Below are 20,964 nucleotides of genomic sequence, written 5' to 3' on the forward strand. Positions count from 1 at the left end.
ACGGCCTAACTTGTACTGTGAAGAGCAATCGTCCCATAAAAAGAAATGTTTAACGTATTTCACAGTTGTGACAATCTTCATAATGGAATTATCTTGACAGGTTTAGTTGATTTCTCTTGTTGAATCACATTGATCTCCTTACCTGATAAACTCACTAATTGGTAATCTTGATAATCATATGTCCTATTCTGCATTGACAACTCAACTCTGACCTCTGTGATAAAATGAGACAATAAAAATGAAAACAACGACCATTTTGTGCTGCACAGTTGTCTAGCCATAAAGTGATCTGCTTTGTATCTCGTTTAGACAACAAAAATGGAGCAAATCTGCTAATCGTGTTCGTCTTTGCTTCTTCCAAAGACACCTTCATGCCACACACTAGCAAATACCTGCGATTTCCTTTGTTTCTGATCCACAGGTACAAAACTTTCCTTATATGCTGTGAGTCCGTTGGTAAATACTGCTGACTTGAACATCTCTAGACGTGGTAGCATTATCACTTTTTCAATATCAGCACCGTATATTATTAAATCAACATCTTTCTACTCATCAGCAACGTACATTCGATCGAGATTTTGTTGTTTTAAATCATGGTGAATAAGACACACACCATGCTTTCAATATATTGGTGGCTCATGTGTAACAGCTATTTTTCCTATATATACAATTAACAAAGTAAAATCTGTTCTTTGGGTACAGCCATCCAAAAAAAATTGAAATATTCAATTGTACAAATTAAAACTCTCCAGATTTGGGCTTTACGTGCAGCCAACAATTCGCGTACACAATCAATTAAATAAATAAGTTGTGTCGTACGGAAAGTTATTTCTGGTTAGGTAAGTACGAGTATGTACTCTCGTTTTAGGATAAGGACTATCTTTTTGCATTTTGAATTATCTCCACAGTGACAATAGGTATGATCATCGCTGGTTTTCCAAGAATCCCTAGCAAACGTCATACAAAAAAATCCAGTAGTAGCAGGTCTAACGATGTGTTCATACACATAACTAATACACAACAATGACAAAACTTACTTTTTTATTAGTGCAAAATATGCAAGCTCTTACCAGGTGTTCGGTTCCTTTCTTCATATGTTAGCAGATAAGAAAACTATATCTCACAATGTGGTTTAATTGTCAAGCTCCAAAATTGATTAAAAATACTGGCTGTCAAAACTGGCCTAATTGCCTATTCAAACTAATAAAAAGAAAATGCAAAATTTGAATACGTGAAGAATATACGAAAGAAAATAAACCTAGAATTTCATTACGTGAATAAGAGAAATAAAAACCATACAATATCAGAAAGTATTTCAATGTAGACCTTACAAAACATATATTGGTATAAACAATTATTTGCGCCATTAATATTTAAGCTCGTAGACTGGGCACGTGTGCCGCCCTCTACCGCCAAAACCAGCGGACCAGTCCAGTATCCAATAGTATTTTCCGTTACCTACGACCCGACCGTTACTTTACGTAACGTCTTTACACGTGTTTTGCAGACTGCAGTTTATTTGTGTTGTGTGGTGTTCCATTATTTAATAATTTTTGCCTTATTGTTTAAATTAACTTTTCATTATTAAACGAAGAAAAGTTCGTGTTAGTTTCAATTTGGGTGTCATGGTGTAGGTACGCTGTTGTCGAATTTGAAGAAAAAAATGGGGATGGTAGGGGTTTAGTGGCGGCAATTTGTCATTGAGTGTATTCAGTTCCAATGAAGATACATCTTCAGAAATGCCTATCTTCACTAGAAGAGCTTGAACTTCTGGATTCGTTTTCACTGATAATCCACGAAAGTATGGGTCGACCTTCCGGTATGTGCACTAGCGACTTCTATTGTGGTATCCATCAAAAAGTAATACACAATCTCCAAAATTGCGCACAAACTTAAATTACAATGCAATTTGTTGTTTAAATCGGTATAATGGAAGAATCTGTTTCCCGATCGTACTGAACGAGTTGTTTGGCAGCCCTTCCTAGGAACAACGAAACACCGACCGGAACTCTCCATTTCTATCGCGCTTCCTTTTCTGAACAGCTGCTTGAGCTGCTTCAGATTATTGTAAGTTCTCTGTACTATCCATTCTGTGGATGTATATTCCGAAAATGTCTTAAGCCACTTCTTGCAACTTTCATCTAATGTCTCGCCACCATTTCGATCGAAACGCGTCCGCACAATTACTTCTGAATCCGTTGTTTTGTCAGATATGACTTTATAAACAACACAAAATCTATTAAACGCATTTTCTATCTGTTCGAGATTCATTTTGCACAGAAATTAAAGGCACAGCTTATTAAAGGTTAGTTATAAACAAAACAGCCAGAGCAGACTAACTGCGAATGAATGAAGCGCATATCGGCTAGGGAACGAAGTGCTTGATTCTTCAATTCCGATTCCTATACGGAGAGAGCGACCTGTCGCGTTGACTATAGGAGTCGGAAAAATACACTCCGTGTATGAAAAGGAATCCGGCAAGCCAAGAAATTTAGCAATCACTCCAGGGAAAGATGAGAATTTGCTTTCGCTTACTGGCTGAGCATTTTCTGTAGTAGTCACATGCTGAAACTGGGGAATAGTTGAACGTATGTCCGGGAAAGTTTCTATATAAAAAAAAATATTTCCGTCTGTCTGTACGTATGAATATTATGCTTGCCTGAACCGTTCATTCGATTTCGACGAAACTTTTGGTAATGATTGGATATATTTCAATGTTTTTATGTAAGTAAATAACATTGTATTCGTCCTGTCTCTTATAATACCTCTGCCAGCTGCCTAAACCGTTTATCCGATTGCGACTAAACTTTGGAGGATAGACGTACAGTCCCTAAACTGTTCACCCGATTGCAGGACGAATGACTGCGAAAGTATGAATCGCCGAATTTTATTTACGCGCATCAAATTATATAGTTCTTTTTTTGTGGTGCTTGCGATATCGAAACATGTGACGCTCTAAGCCTAAGGCAAGCAAATAGGAAACTATTTTCGTAAAAATGAAAACACAGACTAGCCTAATTAATTTATGAAAATAATCGTCAAGATATAAAATATAAATTCGTACCTACCTACCCTACATTTGTATCAGCTGCTTTAAAAACATGCCCGCAAATTCTATTTATAAAAAGGGCAAGGTTTGCCGTGACTAATACAGTCACATGTCACAAAATTCATTCCAACCTGTTCCTCTGAGGACAACCCAACATACAATTAAGCCATAAAGGGATTAAATTTACCAAAGGTTTAAGAAGTAGGTAATTTAAGATTTGCTATAAACTATAGTAGGTACGACGAGGTACTCATTGGTACGGGCTTTCCCTCGCTTGGAAAGGATAAGGATAAGATAAGGATGTCTATCATGGAGATCGAAACTATAGAAGATACGATGATGGTCAAATTAAAGAAAATATGCGCAATTGAACTAAATATCGTGCTTTAGAGAAAACAAAAAAAAATTCCGATTACTTCCGAAGATATGACAGAAAAACCGAAACCCGCGCACAACTTGCGAGCATACCTATCGGATAAATTCCTGGAAAATAGAATAGTATATTATATACCGCGGGACTGAAGTAGTACTTTTAATCCCGAAGGTAAAGTTTATGGCCCGATAGAAGGGAGGGCCATAATTTACCTGAGGGATTAAGACCACTACTTCAGTCGCAAGGTATATACGATATTTTTCGTACTTCCGAAACTGAAACACTTAATATGTATGGAGTTAGAGAACGCGTTCTTTCAAAAAATCGCTGCTTAACAAGTTACCATAGGAACGTTGCGTTGGTATGACAATCCCTATGCCATGGTAACAAAAATAATTTGGAAACTGTCATTGCTAGTGTCATAATTTTGGTGGTGGGTGACAAAGGTGTATTTGATATTGATAAAAAGCGGCCAAAGTAGGTAAAGAATTGATACCACCGGAAATCCAAAAAACTATATGAGCAGCAGTACGATGCGTTTAAGAAGTAGTGCCGCATACAAAATGTGGAACAACCTACTGAAATTGCCTTGTTAGTAATTTCATCCTTCCGGGATTTTCGTCTAAATTTAATCCCGGCGGGACAAAAAGTGACACTTCAGTACTTGTCATAATGGAGTGAAGTTGTTACTTTAGTCCCGGAAGTACGAAAAAAATTTTAGATACCTATATTTGCACGATTAAGATGTTGTGCGTAGATGCACCATCCTGTTGAAACCAACAATTTCCAACTTTTGTTTTTATTTGTGTGACGTACATAGTTGTATTCGTAATAAAAAGTGCTACTACATACAGTGTGTACGTTTTCCACGGGCCATATGAAAAAGTATAGTGTGATAATTTCTCCGCAACAAAACGTTGTATTAAGAATCTTCCAACGTTGCTCAAAAAGGGGCAATAAGAAAGCATTTTTTGCGAACAAGAAAACGGCAATTCTTGGTTCTAATGTAAACCCGCTTCCACTTTTGAGGTTTCAACTAGAACCAGCAGGATTATATTGTGCGAGTAGAAAGGTCAAATTACCGCAATTTACAACGCCACCTGAAGCGTTGTCAATTAAGTCATTGCACATTTGCGATATTTTTAGTTTGTTTCGAGTTAACACTAACACGGAATCGTCTTGTAATTGAACATAGAGTTTAAAGTCGTTCTTCATATCTGTGAAGATGCAATAGTGCTCATTGTTTAACTTGCACTCACTCACAATTGGTTTATGTACACATACTGATATATTGTCTACTGGCCTACCATCTTCATCCGTCCATAGGGTGTACCTTTCAGTGATGGCAAACGAAACAAATTTGTCGACCTTTTTAACAATACCTTCTTGGTTATCAAATAAAGTTTTAATGTTCTTGTTAATTTTCGTCATTATCGGGATTTCCGGTAATAACTTTGATAATGCTACCAAATCCATTTATGATACCTCGTTTGCTTCTTGAACTATGGAATTTTTCTAAACTGTTTTCTATTGCAACTAAATTTGTTTTTAAGTGGTTGAGCATAATTTTATTAGCATGTTCGGTAATAGTAATTTTTGTCTCTAGATCTTCTGAATTTCTGAGTATGGTTTTGTAGTTGTTTAAGATAAGGGTAAAGTCTTTATAGAAGTAAAATTTGTGATAATGATTAATTAATTTTGCGGTTCCTAAGCTGTCTAGGAAATACCCGTTGGTGTTGATGTTTTTCATCTGAAGTCCCCACGGTGTTCTCGCGTATGCCTGTTATTTTATTTTTATCAACTGCAGTTACGTTCACCTTGTCATATTAGGGATCTGTCTTTCTGATTCTGTGGCGGGTAAAATAAGCTACTGGTTCCTGAAATTCTAATAGTTCTTTGTTTTGGTTGTGGTTGTCTAAATTTTTCTTTCCTTTCTCTAGCTGTTTCGGGTATAAGGTTTCATAAAAAGGCATAATCTCTTCATGCATGCGGGTGTTTGCGTGTTGCCTCGTCGGGCTAGCTGGATGTTTTTGATGTGGGCGATGGCAGTCGGGGAACAGCCGATACTTTATCACATCAAACTTATTCCACAGTTCAGTTACTCTTTCCTCAGATGGCCCCTCATCGCGAATTTTGATAACCTTCCTTTCATGAATTGTTAAAAACTCAATAACCTTTGAATTTACCTTGATTGGCTGCCATATAGGACCCGTTGAATAAAAATAATGGGTTAGTACCCCCTGTTGTTCCACAAATGCTGTCCTATCAGTTTCATTAAACACAATAGAATGATTTTTAACGCCACTAATTTCCACAATGGGCGAAAACAAGTGATTTGCAGATAGTGCAATATATACATGCTTGGTTTGCGACTTATTTAAGGGATACACATGTTGACCCACTAATTGCGCTATTTGCTCTTCATTCTTCTTTTTATTTTCAGGCAATTTCTTCTCTGCACTTTCTGCTTTCACTTTAGCGTCTTGAAATATATACTTTAGGAGCAGTTAACCCTTAAAACCCCAACAATATGTAGGCTCCATGTATGCCCAAGTGTGGGTAAAAAATGTCCACCTCGAAAATTGCTGATATTATTTATTGAGAGTTGTTACAAATGTTAGAAATGGATTAAACTTAAGAATCTTATGATTTGTAAACACAGCATTTTCTGAAATATTAATATAAACTATGCACAAACCTTACGAAACTAACGACGTATTAAAAAAAACAGTCTGAAATAAGAAGGCTAATCTGACTCCCAATCTTCAACTGCAGCATCTCTGCAACTGAAACAGACATTGGTTTTTTCACTGTGTTTGCCACACACATATATATATATATATATAGCACTTCGCACACCCTATGGTTGTCTTTGACAGTTTTTTTACACCTTCATTTCTACCAATAGCTTCTTTGACGCAAATGGAACACCGCGTTGTTGTAGTGTGAGGTCTATCGTCAGATTTAGCTTCATTTACGCCTTTAAGTTTTTGCCCCAAGATTTCCTCCATTGCAACATAACTTGTATAGTCCTCAAAGGTTTCAAATGTTTTGAGTAGTTCTTCGAATATCTTTCCTCAGTGCAGGAATAATAATTTTATTTTTGAACGCTCGGAGTGAAAGTTCCAGCGTCCTGAATTGCTGTAAGTAGATGATCATCGCCAATAAATTCAGACAAGTTGAAACTTTGGTTCTCAATTAGATACATATCTGGGGAGTCTTGTGAGACTTCCTGAAAAGTATATTATAAGGTGTAGTACGTACCTACATGAAGACTACATGTCAAATCGACGTGATTTCGTTTGTTGTATTTTTGTTAACAAAATCAGCAATAAAATAAATCAATAAATCATAACTTACAGTTCCCAAATCAAAATCGTAATAGGGTGATACTGCTACTTGCCAGAAAAGAGTGGCAATTATTAAAAAATTTGCACGGTGGCCTTTCCACGCCTTCGTACAAAGGTTCTGTTTGCATTTGGATATTGTTTTAACCCTTAACAGCTTCTAAAACTCGTGACATGCGGACAATATCTCTTGTTTGTACAGGTAATCGGTAAATTTTGTTGCGGATGGTAAATAAATCGAATTGTGTTATAACGTTTATTTTTCTTAGATTTTCTGTGGCATTTGTTGTGGATATCTTCCGCATGACCCATGAATAATTGTCACGTCTTCGATACGATTTTCGCTTAAATCCATAATGGCACATTCGGTGGCAATTTGTTTTCTTAGTACTGTGGCACGGAGATGGGGTTGCTTGGCACCAGATGGCACACTTTATTTTCTATTGTCGCGTCTTCTTAAGCAGGGCTTGTTAAATTTGATTGTCTAAAGAAGTGGGAGTGCATTCTATCGGCCATCGTTATTTTATTCACGCTGTGATTGGTCGATTAATTTCGCGGAATTAATTCACGGACGCTCACTAATTGGATTAATTTCGTGGCTTCAATTGAATTAAATTGGTCCAATTAAATTACATTGCCTGGTTTCTTCGTGGAATTAATTTAATTCACAGTTCCGCGCTTTGCTTAGCGTTTTGATTTGATTATCAGTTTCGCCGATTTAATTAAAATTTATTTATTTATTCTAAATCATCAGATGCATCTACGTAACATTTAGTGTCTGCGTCTGAGGTTTTTTTTGTTGTACAAAAGCGGCCTTTAGCCCAAATGCTTCTGTCATGTACAGCGCAGCGGTTGCGTTGACGACTGCTATTCGGGAGGTTGTGGGTTCGATTTCCGCTGCCGACTACTTTGTCTGGGGTTTTGTTAGAGGGTTTTCCTTAGACGTATGTAGCTTCGCAATCGACGAGGCGTATGCTGGAACAGTACTCTTAACCTCATTCCTTCCTTCCCATCCTTAAATTCCTTTTTTTCTGGCTGAAGAGGGCCAGGAAACCCTGTGCAATCCGCCTCCGGCATCCATCGGGGTGTCGGAGGAATGAAACACGTTGGCCTTTTGGTTTTCACTCTGAACTGCAGATTCTTCTAGATGCTTCCGTAAAGTGTGAAAATTTTGAAGCGATTTCAAAAGTTGCGTTCAAATTTTTTGGCTTACAAAGTTGTTCAGTTACTTTTGACCTGCTCTATTTCATCGGCAGCTGGTAAACGGAGTTTCAGCAAACTGAAATTAATATACAATCATTTGCGTACATCTAGCTCGAAACACCACTCCACAGATATGGCATATATTGTTATAAATCAACTTTATTTAAAATACCCATAGGGAATAAAAATATGATAACGTTGCTAAGATTTTTGCCTAAAGAAACAAGCTGAGAAGAAGACAGTAAAAAGAATGCGACAGTCAGACGAAAACTAACCAAAATAGGAGCAAAGACAAAAAATCATCCGTGGTTTATCACACCTCTCTTTAACCAGAAAAACATTTAGGTAGCTACCTACCTATTTCCCCTTTTAGGGACAGTCATCCGCTTCGCAACGAAATTTTATTGGTGGCATTCGAAGGACATTCCTCGAAAAGTGAATTCCGAATTCCGTCGTTTTGATAGCATTTCTATCAAAAGGCACCTTACAGCAATATTCTTCTTGTTTATTCTGTTTTACGTCAAGGACCAGAAACATACCATAATTATAGTTATGTATATTAAGATTGTTTAATAATGGAAACATTAAATAAGGGGAACTCCTTCTTGGTAATTAATTCCCATAGATCGGCACTAAATCTGTTATTCAGTCCCCCTGTGGATGAAAAAGGAGTTTCCAACATTCGTCCAAAGTCAAAATAGTATAATATTCATTTTGTAAAAAATAGTAATAAAAATTAAGGGTATGATGACTACGGGACCGACAACAAATTCAAAGTACAAAAATAGAAAACATTACAGAAAAAGTGTGTGGAGTTAGTTACTATCCAGCAATTTTTTCTGGTTGTATGGAAAAACAAAGGGCTGGAGTCACGTCACACATGATTTATTCAAAGTCACGTTTACTATATCTACTATTTGTTAAAGGGAAATGAAAGAACAAACTTTCAGAATGGTCTATTTTTATCGAACCAGTGAATACAGAAGAAAAAACGTTGCAGGTTTTTACTTCGTTAAATAATATTCCCTATGTTTTAAATATCTCAGACAAACAATATATTTTACGTGATGTAGAATTTGAAGGTATATTCAGAAACACCAAATGAGACATTTCATAGCTTATTGTCGACGAGACAATAATAAATGGGAAGAATATAACGGCTTGTCTAATAAGAGATCTCACTGTTAAGATACAAAAAAAGTTTGTGTTCCTTTACTATTTTACACCATTTAATCTTTTATTTTTTGTTGCGTTTATAAAAATTTGTTCGTTATTATTGTAAATATATTCTTAAAATTTACTGTAATAATGTAGCTGCCAAATATTAAAAGTAGATCAATTGACCTGATGCTTAAAGTTTTGGAAGAATATATTCATATTTATACAAATGTATTAGAGAATCTGCTTCTAAATCCTGTACTAGAAAGTCGTACGTTTTATCAAATTTGTTTAATCTCCGGCCAATTCGCAGAAACTAACATGTATATTTGTCAATAAGAACAATTGACGCCGGATTTTCAATTTCCACTAAAAGAATCTTATGTCGCAACGCATCGCAATATACCGCAGGACTCAAGTAGTACTTTTAATCTCGAAGGTAAAATTTACCTGAGGGATTAAGACCACTACTTCAGTCGCAAGGTATATACGATATTTTTCGTACTTCCGAAACTGAAACACTTAGTATGTATGGAGTTAGAGAACGCGTTCTTTCAAAAAATCGCTGCTTAACAAGTTGCCATAGGAACGTTGCGTTGGTACGACAATCTCTATGGTATGGTAACAAAAATAATTTGGAAACTTGTCATTGCTAGTGTCATAATTTTGGTGGTGGGTGACAAAAGTGTATTGGATATTGATAAAAAGCAGCCAAAGTAGGTAAAGAATTGAAATCCAAAAAACTATATGAGTAGCAGTACGATGCATTTAAGAAGTAGTGCCGCGTACAAAATGTGGAACAACCTACTGAAATTGCCTTGTTAGTAATTTCATCCTTCCGGGATTTTCGTCCAAATTTAATCCAGGTGGGACAAAAAGTGACACTTCAGTACTTGTCATAATGGAGTGAAGTTGTCACTTTAGTCTCGGAAGTACGAAAAATTCAAAAAAAAAAACTGACGCAATTTTGCAAAAATGTCGGCTATTTCAGCGCAGCCTGCGGCTGTATGGCGAACTGCGCGATCAGAGCCAGAATAGCGACCAGTGTTGCCAATCTTGAGGAAATTTCCTCAAATTTGAGGAAATTTTGAAGATTTGAGGAAACTAAAAATAATTTTGAGGAATTACATGCATGTTATACTTAGAGGAATTTTAGTCCTATAAGCTAGAGTACATCTGATACATTTAAAAATGTACATAAACATAAAATGTGTGTAGCTTCGTTTTATTATTTTTAATTTTCAGTTCAGCCGTGTGCCGAATGCCGATCCGGGAGTCGGGACCCGGGTTAGTAGTTACTAGTTAGTACAATTAGCCACAGCCACAGCCGAACGTTAACGGCTAACCTAACCTCTAAGTTTAACCAAAAACCTGTCGTGTTTTGGTTAATGCTAATGATTTGTTTTTTATTTAGCAAATAAATTATCATACGTAATACGTGCAATGACCTACTTATTGGAGTTTGTAAATAATTATTTTTACTAAAAATGTCACTTAGAATTATTGTAAGTGGATTTCAAAATTTACAGAATTTTGATACCCTACACTGTACTGAAATGGACCTGGACACTATACATATAGATCGAGATCCTTCTAATTCTCATGGAAGCGATACGGATTCTCGAGAGCATCTAATAGCGCAGAGAGAAAAAGTGTGCAATTAAAAAAAAACAACGAAATATCGTCGTAAACTCGTAAATACCAAGTAGGTAAGGTGTTATATTTGCGAGAATGAATGTCAAATCTCAGCTTATTTTGCTTGTTTACCACCTAGTATTCAAGAATATTTACAATAAACACTGTTGTATCTGTAAAACAATTTATTTTTTGGCCAATAGCATTAACAATTCATACATCTGTTACTGTTGGACATCACGTCATTTATTTTCTTCTTCTGTAATTCTGATCTCCTTCTCAACTTCTAATTTTTCTCGTTCCAATGTTGCTTTTTGTTGCTGCAGGTCATACTCGATTTCCATTTTCGCTCTTCAAGTTTTTTCACTTCAATGTCATAATCCTGCTCTTGTTTTCGTTTGATAAGCTCATCCTCAGGAAGCAGCGCACGACGCTTTTTTCTTACTGTTATGGGTCCTGGAGCTGTATGTTCTACAGTATGTTAATGGAATCTATACAATTTTATTCTTGCCATACTAGTTACTTGCTTACCTGTCTGATTTAAGAGTTCCATGTCTGCAGTGTGTTTTTCCACATTCGCTGCTGTGACCCGAGGTCTTGCTGTATTCAGTTGGGGTGTGGAAACTTCATTAGAATTGTCTGTTTCATCTTCATCTGCACTGCGGGAATCAGCATTTGTGGTTCGGGTTATAGGCACATTATTATTAAATTAAGAAAACGTTGATTGGTCATTTTAACTCAATGGTATGCGCACTTACCGTTTTTGCACAGCTACTGTTCTGTTGCAGAAACATAATTTCAGTGATGTAAACACAAACGTAACCTCACTTTTTCAAATACACCGACTCTCATAACCCAACCGTAAAGCTATGTTGGTTTATTCTCAAGGTTACACGTATCCACATGATAATACGTAAAATGGGAGAAGCCTAACGTAATGCTATAAGGATAAGTCATACGGATACGGATACACAGCTCTGTCCTAAGTGTCTAATACATCTTATGTACATTAATTTTTACGTACTTTTTGTGATCTTTACAGCATAAGTTTTTAAAGCGTAGCAAACGTCGTGCAATTAGGCGGGATACTTTGACAACGAATCACAACGTATTTATATAAAATATTGGCTTGCACAGTGTTGCCACTTTTTGTAGGTATGTACATTTACTTAAACATCAGTAACGGTTGCCACTTGAAATAGTATTGTACATTATTAGCCAGGTAAGTGAGTTTTTACTGGCGATAGGAGAAGTTGACTGGTGAGCCGTTAGGCGAGCCTGTCATCTCCTAGAGCCAGTAAAAACTATTACCTGGCGTATAATGTACAATATTTTATTTGTTACTCATTTGTAAACGTAAATAATTTAGTTCTTAAATTGATCTTGAAGAAATGTCTAAAATATCATGTGATCCATGTAACAGAGACTTCGCATTAATGGCCAATGAAATTACTAGATTACTAACTTGTAAAATTTTTACAGTCTGCTGTCAGTTTTACAAGTCTGCTGTCAGTTTTACAAGTCAGTAGCGTTTAAACATGACGTTTACCCGTTTGCGTTTTGTCTTGTTAATCAACGTTTACACTGAGTAACAAATAAACTTTTTATAAATAATATGAAACATAACGCAAATGGGAATGAAGAAAGTTTTGTTTCCTATTCCCTGCTTATTCCTAATCACTCCAATTTAACGATTCTTTCCTCCATCTCTTCTCAAAGTTGTTTTTCCCATACCCTTTTTCATTTAAAGACGAGCTTGTTAGATCTGTGGTGCCGAGAGAGTCACTGCACGTCATTTGTCGTTACAGCAAATCGTGTTGCTGGTGGTGTATCACGATGTAAGTGCTAGAGGTGGACAAATTGATAGAGCAGTATTTTTTGTCACTATTTGGATTTGGACATAATTTGGCCAAAAATTGGGCAAATTCTGACGAAATCAATCCAAAACGTTTAGAAATTTTGTCCTTCAAAAGTTGTAATTTTGAAAACGTTTTGAATAAAGTTATATATATATATCATATATATATATATATATATATTATATATATATATATATGTATATTATATATATAATATTATATATCGGTAGTCCTCGCGAGTGATTAATTTTTCAGGGTCCGGCATCATCGTGGAACTCGCCCCTCTCTCTCCAGGAGCTTAGCTCGGGAGGGGGGGGGGAGCCTGCTGAAATTCCTTTATTCCTTCCAGGGAGCAAAATTGTGGGACAGCGGGTAGGTAGGTCATATATGTCCCAGTGGGCAATTCACCTTTTTTCTCATCTATTTTGATTAATAGTTACCCAACGATCCTTCGAGTTCGAAAACATTTCTTTGGCTATTCTTTAATTCTACGTAAACATTAATAATAAAAGATTTACTAACACGTATCCGTATCCAATTTTGGTGCCGGATAATAAATTAGGTTATGTTTACAAATTACAATTTACTGCATGAAGTTAATCTTTTGCAGATGATTGTCCCTTAACATTTCCTTCCTGGAAATTAACCGTAAAAATTCGTTTATTGTGAACAAGCAAAGTAAGCTTACTGAAACGATAAGAATATGTCACGAGTGGCGATTAAATTCGTGACGGGTTCGGTAAAGGGGCCGATATTGGACAAGCTGTGTGAGCACGATTTTCGAGGAGACATTAACCTTAGAGGAGCATGGTGGAATTGGCCGTTATCGAAGGAAGCTAGTCTAGCAGCCAGCAGCAAAGAATAATCCTAACGATAGAGCAGCAGCCGTGGCCGTCAATTGGGTCAAAGGGCAAATCGGGAAAACACTTGAAAAGGCAAAACGAAATCAACCGAATAACCAGGGCAGGCAGTGCAATGATTGCGGTAAGATTCATTTTGAAAACCAAACTTGTAAACAGAAAAAGATTAAGTGTTTTAAATGCAATACAGTAGGGCATTACGCAAATAAATGCAGAAAAAACATTAAACAGGCAGGTAGCAATTACGTAGATACTACTAATTCAGATGTCGAGGTTGAGCAACTTCAGATTTTTAATATTAAGTCCAAGTCTAATGTAGATGAACCAATTAATGCGGCTGTAAAGGTTAATGGTAAGAATTTAGATATGCAGGTCGATAGTCTTACTGATGTAAGCTTAATTTCGAAAGATTTATTTACAAGTAAATTTGACGAGTGTCAATAATTACAAGCTAGCAAGATTGTTTTAAAATAATACACAGGTAAAACTACCGTACCCGTAGGTTTTTTTACTGCTAACTTGGAGTTCAACAATGTAGTTAGATGTTAGAGTGATAAATGTGCATGTTGTTGACGGCGGTGGACCACCATTATTGGGCAGGGTTCGCCGATATATATCCTTCGATATGTATCGGATATATGTATATCTATGATATGTATCACGATATTTAAAATGTTAAGAGTTGATATATATCAGACAGGAAATCAAATCCGCTTTCTTTGCGCAATCTGACACTAAATGAGTCACGCATCGTTGTGCGGTTCTGAGAACATAAATGATCTTTTGTTTTGACTACAGCAATGAGCAAACAGTGAATACCTCGCAGTCTTTGTTGTTGTTGTGTCACACACAGAAGACAGAACCTGTATTTTTTTCGGGTTTTTTTCTTTTTGTTTTTGTGAGTGAAACAGTAGTGATAAATCAGTTCAAATTCTCAGTACAATGTCAAAACGTATGTACCCCGTTTGGGACGACTTTGATTGCATTCAGAAACCTGGTAACAGTGGAAAATGGGCTCGATGTAAACATTGCAAAAAGGAGATGCAGGGTATACCAGAAAGACTCTGTAAACATATCGAGAAGTGTACAAAAAAAGCCATCTTTACAAAGAGAAGGTGATGAAACAGGTAATTTTTCGATTATAGTTTGTTGTGCCCAGTTTCAACATGAATTTATTTCCAATTCAAATTTCAGTTAAGAATTTTTCACAGGTAACCAACCAAACAGGCCTATCGTTGCTAATCACCCTCCGGCAAAGAAAATAAGTAAATCATCGGAACTGAAAGTTGCTGCAAATGCAGATGTGGTTGCAACATCTGCTGCCTATGCAAGAAAAATAAACTTGCAAATTGGTAGATATTTCTATGCAACAAACACCCCCTTCAATCACGCATGTCATGATGAATTTAAAACTATGTGTCAAATACTGAGATCGGGATTCAAACCACCAAGTGCCAGAAACTTCGGAGGAGAGATTTTGGAAGATGTTCATGCAACACTGCAGGAAAAATGCAAACAAGATCTACAGGGACAGGTCGTGTCAATGGTTTTGGATGGCTGGTCCAATATTCATAACGAACCCATTGTATGCTGCTCAGTGGTAACACAAAATGGAGAATCGGTCTTGGTGGAAACGGTGGATACGTCAGGAAATGCACATACAGCTGATTACTTGAAGGAAGTCGCGACAGAAAGCATCAAGAAAGCTGAGGAGAGATTTGGAGTCAAAGTAAGAAGTTTTGTGACCGACAACACCGGAAATGTCAAGAAAATGCGAAGCGAGATGGCTAAAGATAATGACGAAATCTTGCAGTACGGATGCTCGGCTCACCTCTTGAATTTGTTAGCTCATGATATACAGTGTACAGGATAATATTCTTAAAGTAATAAAATACTTTCGTAATAAGCATTTACCTGCAGCTTGGTACAAAGAAGCAAAGGGAAAGAAACTCATCATGCCCCTGGAGGTTAGGTGGAATACAGTCACTGACTCTATTAGATCGTATCTTGAGAATCGAGGAATTTTGGTTCAGGTGTGCCAGGATCATAAAGACTATATCGATAAAGATATTTTTCGAATTGTTAATGACATACACATAACAAATAATGCTGGGGATTTCATGCGTAGAATGATTTTCCGATTGCTGTGGCGTTAGCCCGTGGTCTTCCACTTTCTACTATATTATTCGAATATATTTTTTGCAGTCCGGTTTCTACAGCAACAGGTGAGCGAAGTTTCAGTAGATTGAAATGTATCGAGAATTCTCTACGTACTACTATGGCGGGTGATCGTTTGAGTAGTCTCGTTCTCCTAAATTGTGAAAAGGACTTGTTGGCTATGAGAGAATACGACGGTTTAGTTACCACATGGAGCGCCTTGAAGGAACGGAGAGTGGTTACAATTATTGGACAAAAATATATTTTATTTTTTTTATTTGTTTCAAAATTTTTTTTAGTTTTCATTATTATTAATCTTATTACGTTATTATACATATTCTTAATTTCTTATTACGAGTTACGACTGAGTATGTTATTCTTTTTCCTTTAATAAATTTTATTCTCGATTTTAGTCTGCAAAATTTAGTCTCTATACCCCTCCCCACTCGAGTACCACTAGGTACGGCCCTGAGGGCACCTAAGCAGTTATCAAATTTATATTTAATGTTATCGTAGAAAACGTAATATGAATTAATATTAGTATTACATCACCAACTGCTACGATTATAAGCTGCATATCTTAAAATTTTTAAAATCCTGTCTTCTAATTTTTTTAAATTTCGATAAGCCAGCTTACAACAGCATCCACAATTATTTTTTGAGCAGTATCATTCAGTTTATTTGTGGTGTCAAAAGTTTGAAAAACGTAACTTCCTGTATGGAATCCTTTAATAACGTTTAACAAGTCCTGAAAAGAGTGATCAATTAGAAGCTTCTTAAATAATAGCCACATGATGTTCTAAGCATACAAAAGAACAACTGCTTGTAGTTTCTTCAGACAACAAATATGAGTTGCAAGTGCTAGCAATTGATAAATCGAAGCCGCATTTCCCTTTTCATTCAGCAACCATAAAGGCCCAGTATTTGTAACATCTGAACTGTTAGGAGCTACCTGCTATAAAAACAAAGCTTACATGAAAATACAAAATACATTCAAAATCAAAATTTTCCTAAGTAATTACAAACAAATTCCGAGCCATGCACCGATTCGTCTTCATATGAACATATGAAACACCCCAAAAAAATAAAAAAAATGCAACAAAATCAAAATCACAGAACTAATTAGCAAGTAATTCGCAAAAAATCCACCTAATCACATTTTGATTGTAAATTGGTGCTTCGCTAAGTTCATGCAGACATATTTTTGCGAGATGATAGGGAATGCTTTTGAATAAACGCCCCCTTTAATATTAAAAAAATATTTACCTCCAAATAAATTTCTTGAGCTGCAACACAAAGAATGTAAAATAGTATTGAGGAAGTTTTTTCTGAACTAATAGTAATAGGTATTATGGAAAAGGACTGTCAAAACATATATTGATATTTCATGCAGAAACGCATATAGTAGGATAGGTAATATGAAACTACATGGAGTTTAACTTTACAGCGTTTCTGATTAGTCTACTATTTTCAATGTTAAAAGGAATTGCGTTAACAGGAAAGTGCCAAGATTTCTTGATAAAAGTACCTACCTAAATGTTAACACACCAATTGTATTGTGTAATCTAACTATAAGTTATTACAACATACGAAAATAATAAAACTACCATGATAAAATGTAAGGAATTTGAATTGATTGAATCTACAATTGTAAATCATTAAAATGAAATCGAGTTTAGTTGAAATTTACCATTGGTAGGCAACAATTTAATTTGGTCGATTTAATCATTACCTTTTCTCTGAGTATAGGTACTGCTTCTTTCAATCTTCAAATCTCAATTAATGTTGTCCGTCACCGTAAAGAACCATTATTAGGGTGGTTACTCGAGTATATATCGTGCCTGCATGTCTTTACTATCATCTGTCAACCTTTGGCTTAATAACGTTGTGTTACATTTTCAGTGAGCACATTAAACAACGGTGGACAATTAGTTCTCCAATAAACGCCATTACAGATAGTACCACAGCAAAAAAAAAACCACAAGTGCTCAAAAGGTAATGCTACCATATTTCCTGCGGTAGATCCCTTTTTTAGAGTCTACGTAAAATTTGTGATCTCATTTTATCGTGCAACCTGAATCGAGGGTGGTAAAATGTGATTATCAATATCGCAGTATGCAATCATAAACTTACTGGGTTATTTTATAAAATATCGTTACGATACGATGCGTAGGGGAACGATAACCGTTCAGTGCCTGAACGATGATGCTCGGAACGATATCGCTAAACAATCGTATTTTGTAACTCCTTCCGTTACGAGTTGACATTGAACGCTTGCCCGAACGAGCAGCTTTGTATTTATGAATGAATAGTAACACTTGCTGCAAACTTCATGTTGTTCTTGCCACCGGTTTGACAGTTCAACTGCTGACATTTCACGTGTGTTTGTTGTGATTCAGTGTTGTTAGCCATTCACCACGTGCTGCCGTATTCAAAAAAGTTACAAAATGAGTACACAGATTACGTCCAAAAAGGCCCGCTCGTCGAAAATAACTGCTGGACAATATTCGCTGTATTTAGAAGAACTGCAAGCGAATGAATCGTTTCGAACTAATAAGTTCAAGAACCCCAGCATCTTGGATGAAACGTGGAATTCGCTTGCAGTGAAGCTAAATGCTGCAGGTGGACCCATTAAAACGGTCCCCCAGTGGAAAGAAGTGAGTTATTTCTCCATTGTTTGTTATATTATACTTATTGTACACATTTTCAGAGATTTGCGGACTGGAAGTGTAACGTCAGGAAGAAAGCCCGAAAGCTTGAACTTTCGAGGGTTCGAACTGGCGGAGGACCACCTGATGTTCCACTTTCAGATCTGGAGAATCGACTGCTGAATCTGAGCGGTAGGGCTGTCGTTAATGGCATTGAAGGGATTCGGGAACTTGGCTATGGTGAGTTTTGAGATAAGTAGGTACAGATCATTATTTTTAACTAAACATCAATTGTAAGGAATCCAACTATGATACTTTTTATAATCATTTTAGGAAGCAATGATGAAAACTATTTTCCTGAAGTTCCGTGAGATGTCGCCACCTACCTTTCCGATCGTATCAAATACCACTTCCCGTTAATCCCTTCCCGATTACCATTTCCAAATATTCCCCAAACGTAACCGGCCGTTGAATATAAAAGCGAGTGTCCCGTCTGTGAGAGAACTAATTGAGATCACCTTCCTATAGCTCAAAACCTTCTACCAGAACCACCCTCCAGATCTCCTGCTCTCCCTGAAGCTTAGGCCGGTGCTTTGTACCAAAGGCCTAAATTTCGAACCCTGTTATCTCTTACCTGATCCAGAAGCTTAGGCCGGTGCTTTGCACCTACGGTCTAACTCCCGATAACTACTTCCCGAAGCTCACGGCTGGTACTGTGTACCTGGTCAACTTTCACACCTGTTATTCTAAACCTTCCCCGAACTCTTGGTAACTTAGGGCGGTACTTTGTACCTAAGTCCTGAAAACCATCCTGTTTAATAATAATCCACATCCAGATACTTTTGTTGAGTTAATTAAAGAACCCCTTTTCATTTTATTACGTCCAGTCAATTTTGTTTAGAACCCGTTTCATTTTTTTTTTGGAATTCTGTCTAGGTAGAATTCCCCATAGTATTACATTAAATAATAATCAACAAGGTCACTCACCTATTGTTTAAACAATCACTTAATTACTCTGAATTTATTTGTGTTAATTATACTTCCGATTGTTAAAGGAATATAACAAACCTAAGAGGAAACACACCGTGTCCAGCATCCACTGGAAGTGTCGCACTGACCGTTCCACTTCAGTCCGAGCCAGTGACGTGCGGAGGCAGTCCACAGAGGCGTGCTTTTGTGTACATTATTTTAATTTTATTTTGTTTTATTATTGGAAACAATATATGTATTAAGCGATCTCCGCTTTCAACTGGTTTTACTACCGAACCCTGCTGCGAATTGAGCTACCCGAACCAGCACTTGTGAACTCTCAATTTTCCACCCCGATTCCAGTAGCCGTGGAAAATTGGGAGCATTATACAATATTGCTACAGATAATCCCATTGAAGCACATGGGGCAGTCCAGCCACCTCCAGCAGTCCAGCCACCTCCAACAGTCGAACCACCTCCAGCAGTCGAGCCACCTCCAGCAGTCCAGCCACCTCCAGCAGTCAAGCCACCTCCTGCAGTCTATCCACCTGCAGCAGTTCGGGCACCAGCTACGAAGAAGAAGTTGACTCTGGCGGCATCTGTACGAACTTTAATGGACGATGCCACCAGAGATTAAAAAAAAACAACGCTTGAAGAAGTAAACGAGAGTTTAAAGCAACTTGTTGAACTTGAGCAGGAGAAGGTCAAGGTGAAGAAGGAGAAGCTGGCCATTGAGAGGATGAAACTTCAAATGAAGTACCCCGACACAGAATTTGTGTTTGATACTAATTGTGATTAGTAAATGTATAAATTGTACCTATATATGTATTAAAGTTTTCTTTTTGTATATATTGTTTATTAGACATTGTTGAAGCATTGTAGTTGCAGTTTCGTTAACGATTTGCAAATTATCTGACTTTTGTGAAGGAAGTTAGGTATTTGATAAGTTCTATTTATTTTGTTAGTTGCAATAAACGTATAATTTATCTAAAGTGCTGCATTATCACTTGATTCCTTATTCGTCGTCCTTGCTGTAGCAAATTTTCTTCATTTTCAATTATGGGATGTTGTTGAGGTTGATCATCATACACTAAAAATTAAATTAATAAATAATACATTTTTGTGAGTTGCATGCTTGCCTATCTGAATATTGTCATATACAATATTCCTCATCCGCAAAATATTATGTAATATCGCACAAGCATACACAATTTTGGCAGCAGTAGGTGGAGTATAATGAAGCACACGATCTTTAAGTAAACACCTAAAATATGCCTTCAAAACCCCAATACACCTTTCAACAGAATTTCTGACTGTTTTGTGTGCTGTCGTATACCGACCTTCTGGGGTTTGTGGATTTGCTCCTTCAATAGGTGTGAGAAGAAATGGTTCCAATGGGTAGCCCGAATCACCTAATTAATGTTTTGTTTTTTCAAGTGATGGATATATTATTGTTTAAATAGGTATATTTACCGAGGAGCCATGATGATCTGTCCCCATTTTCATAAGCGTCTCTCATAATTTGCTTCACACCACTCATCATCCATATCGCGGAATCGTGGACAGAGCCAGGGAATCTGGCATTGATGGACATAATGTTCAAATCAGAATCACAAATCTGTGGATAAAATTTATGTCATCGTTTTAAATCAACTATTACCATTACTGTTAATTATTTAATTATTATATTTACAATTTGACAATTC

The 20,964-nt window shown here is 36.6% G+C and overlaps 1 protein-coding gene and 1 long non-coding RNA gene across 3 annotated transcripts; one reads left to right on the top strand and one right to left on the bottom strand.

The window, feature by feature from the left end:
* The first annotated feature begins 13,535 nt into the window (after positions 1–13,535).
* Positions 13,536–20,070, top strand: LOC116160106 (atherin-like). 2 transcript variants are annotated; one of them, XM_031473246.1, is made up of 3 exons: positions 13,536–18,298; positions 18,352–18,529; positions 19,663–20,070. In XM_031473246.1, the coding sequence occupies exons 1-3, from the start codon at positions 18,089–18,091 to the stop codon at positions 19,893–19,895; spliced, it is 621 nt and encodes a 206-aa protein (XP_031329106.1). In that variant the 5' UTR covers positions 13,536–18,088; the 3' UTR covers positions 19,896–20,070. The 2 variants fall into 2 exon arrangements, 1 of the variants encoding a protein (XP_031329106.1); XR_004143138.1 differs by lacking the exon at positions 19,663–20,070 and adding an exon at positions 19,345–19,526 and having other exon boundaries at positions 13,536–18,529.
* Positions 18,605–19,409, bottom strand: LOC116160107. Its single transcript, XR_004143139.1, has 2 exons — positions 19,277–19,409; positions 18,605–19,088 (listed from the first exon to the last, which is right to left on the bottom strand). It is a non-coding gene; the product is annotated as an uncharacterized LOC116160107 (long non-coding RNA).
* Positions 20,071–20,964: the final 894 nt, after the last annotated feature.

This window comes from Photinus pyralis, unplaced genomic scaffold, assembly GCF_008802855.1.
Source record: "Photinus pyralis isolate 1611_PpyrPB1 unplaced genomic scaffold, Ppyr1.3 Ppyr1.4_LG1, whole genome shotgun sequence".
Classification (NCBI taxonomy): Eukaryota; Metazoa; Arthropoda; class Insecta; order Coleoptera; family Lampyridae; genus Photinus; species Photinus pyralis.

Bases quoted from the DNA above. Each gene is read 5' to 3' on its own strand.
- LOC116160106 (XM_031473246.1), top strand. From the start codon at position 18,089: ATGAGTACACAGATTACGTCCAAAAAGGCCCGCTCGTCGAAAATAACT. The intron at 18,299-18,351 runs GTGAGTTATTTC...ACACATTTTCAG, and splicing joins CGGTCCCCCAGTGGAAAGAA to AGATTTGCGGACTGGAAGTG. The intron at 18,530-19,662 runs GTGAGTTTTGAG...ATATTGCTACAG, and splicing joins GATTCGGGAACTTGGCTATG to ATAATCCCATTGAAGCACAT.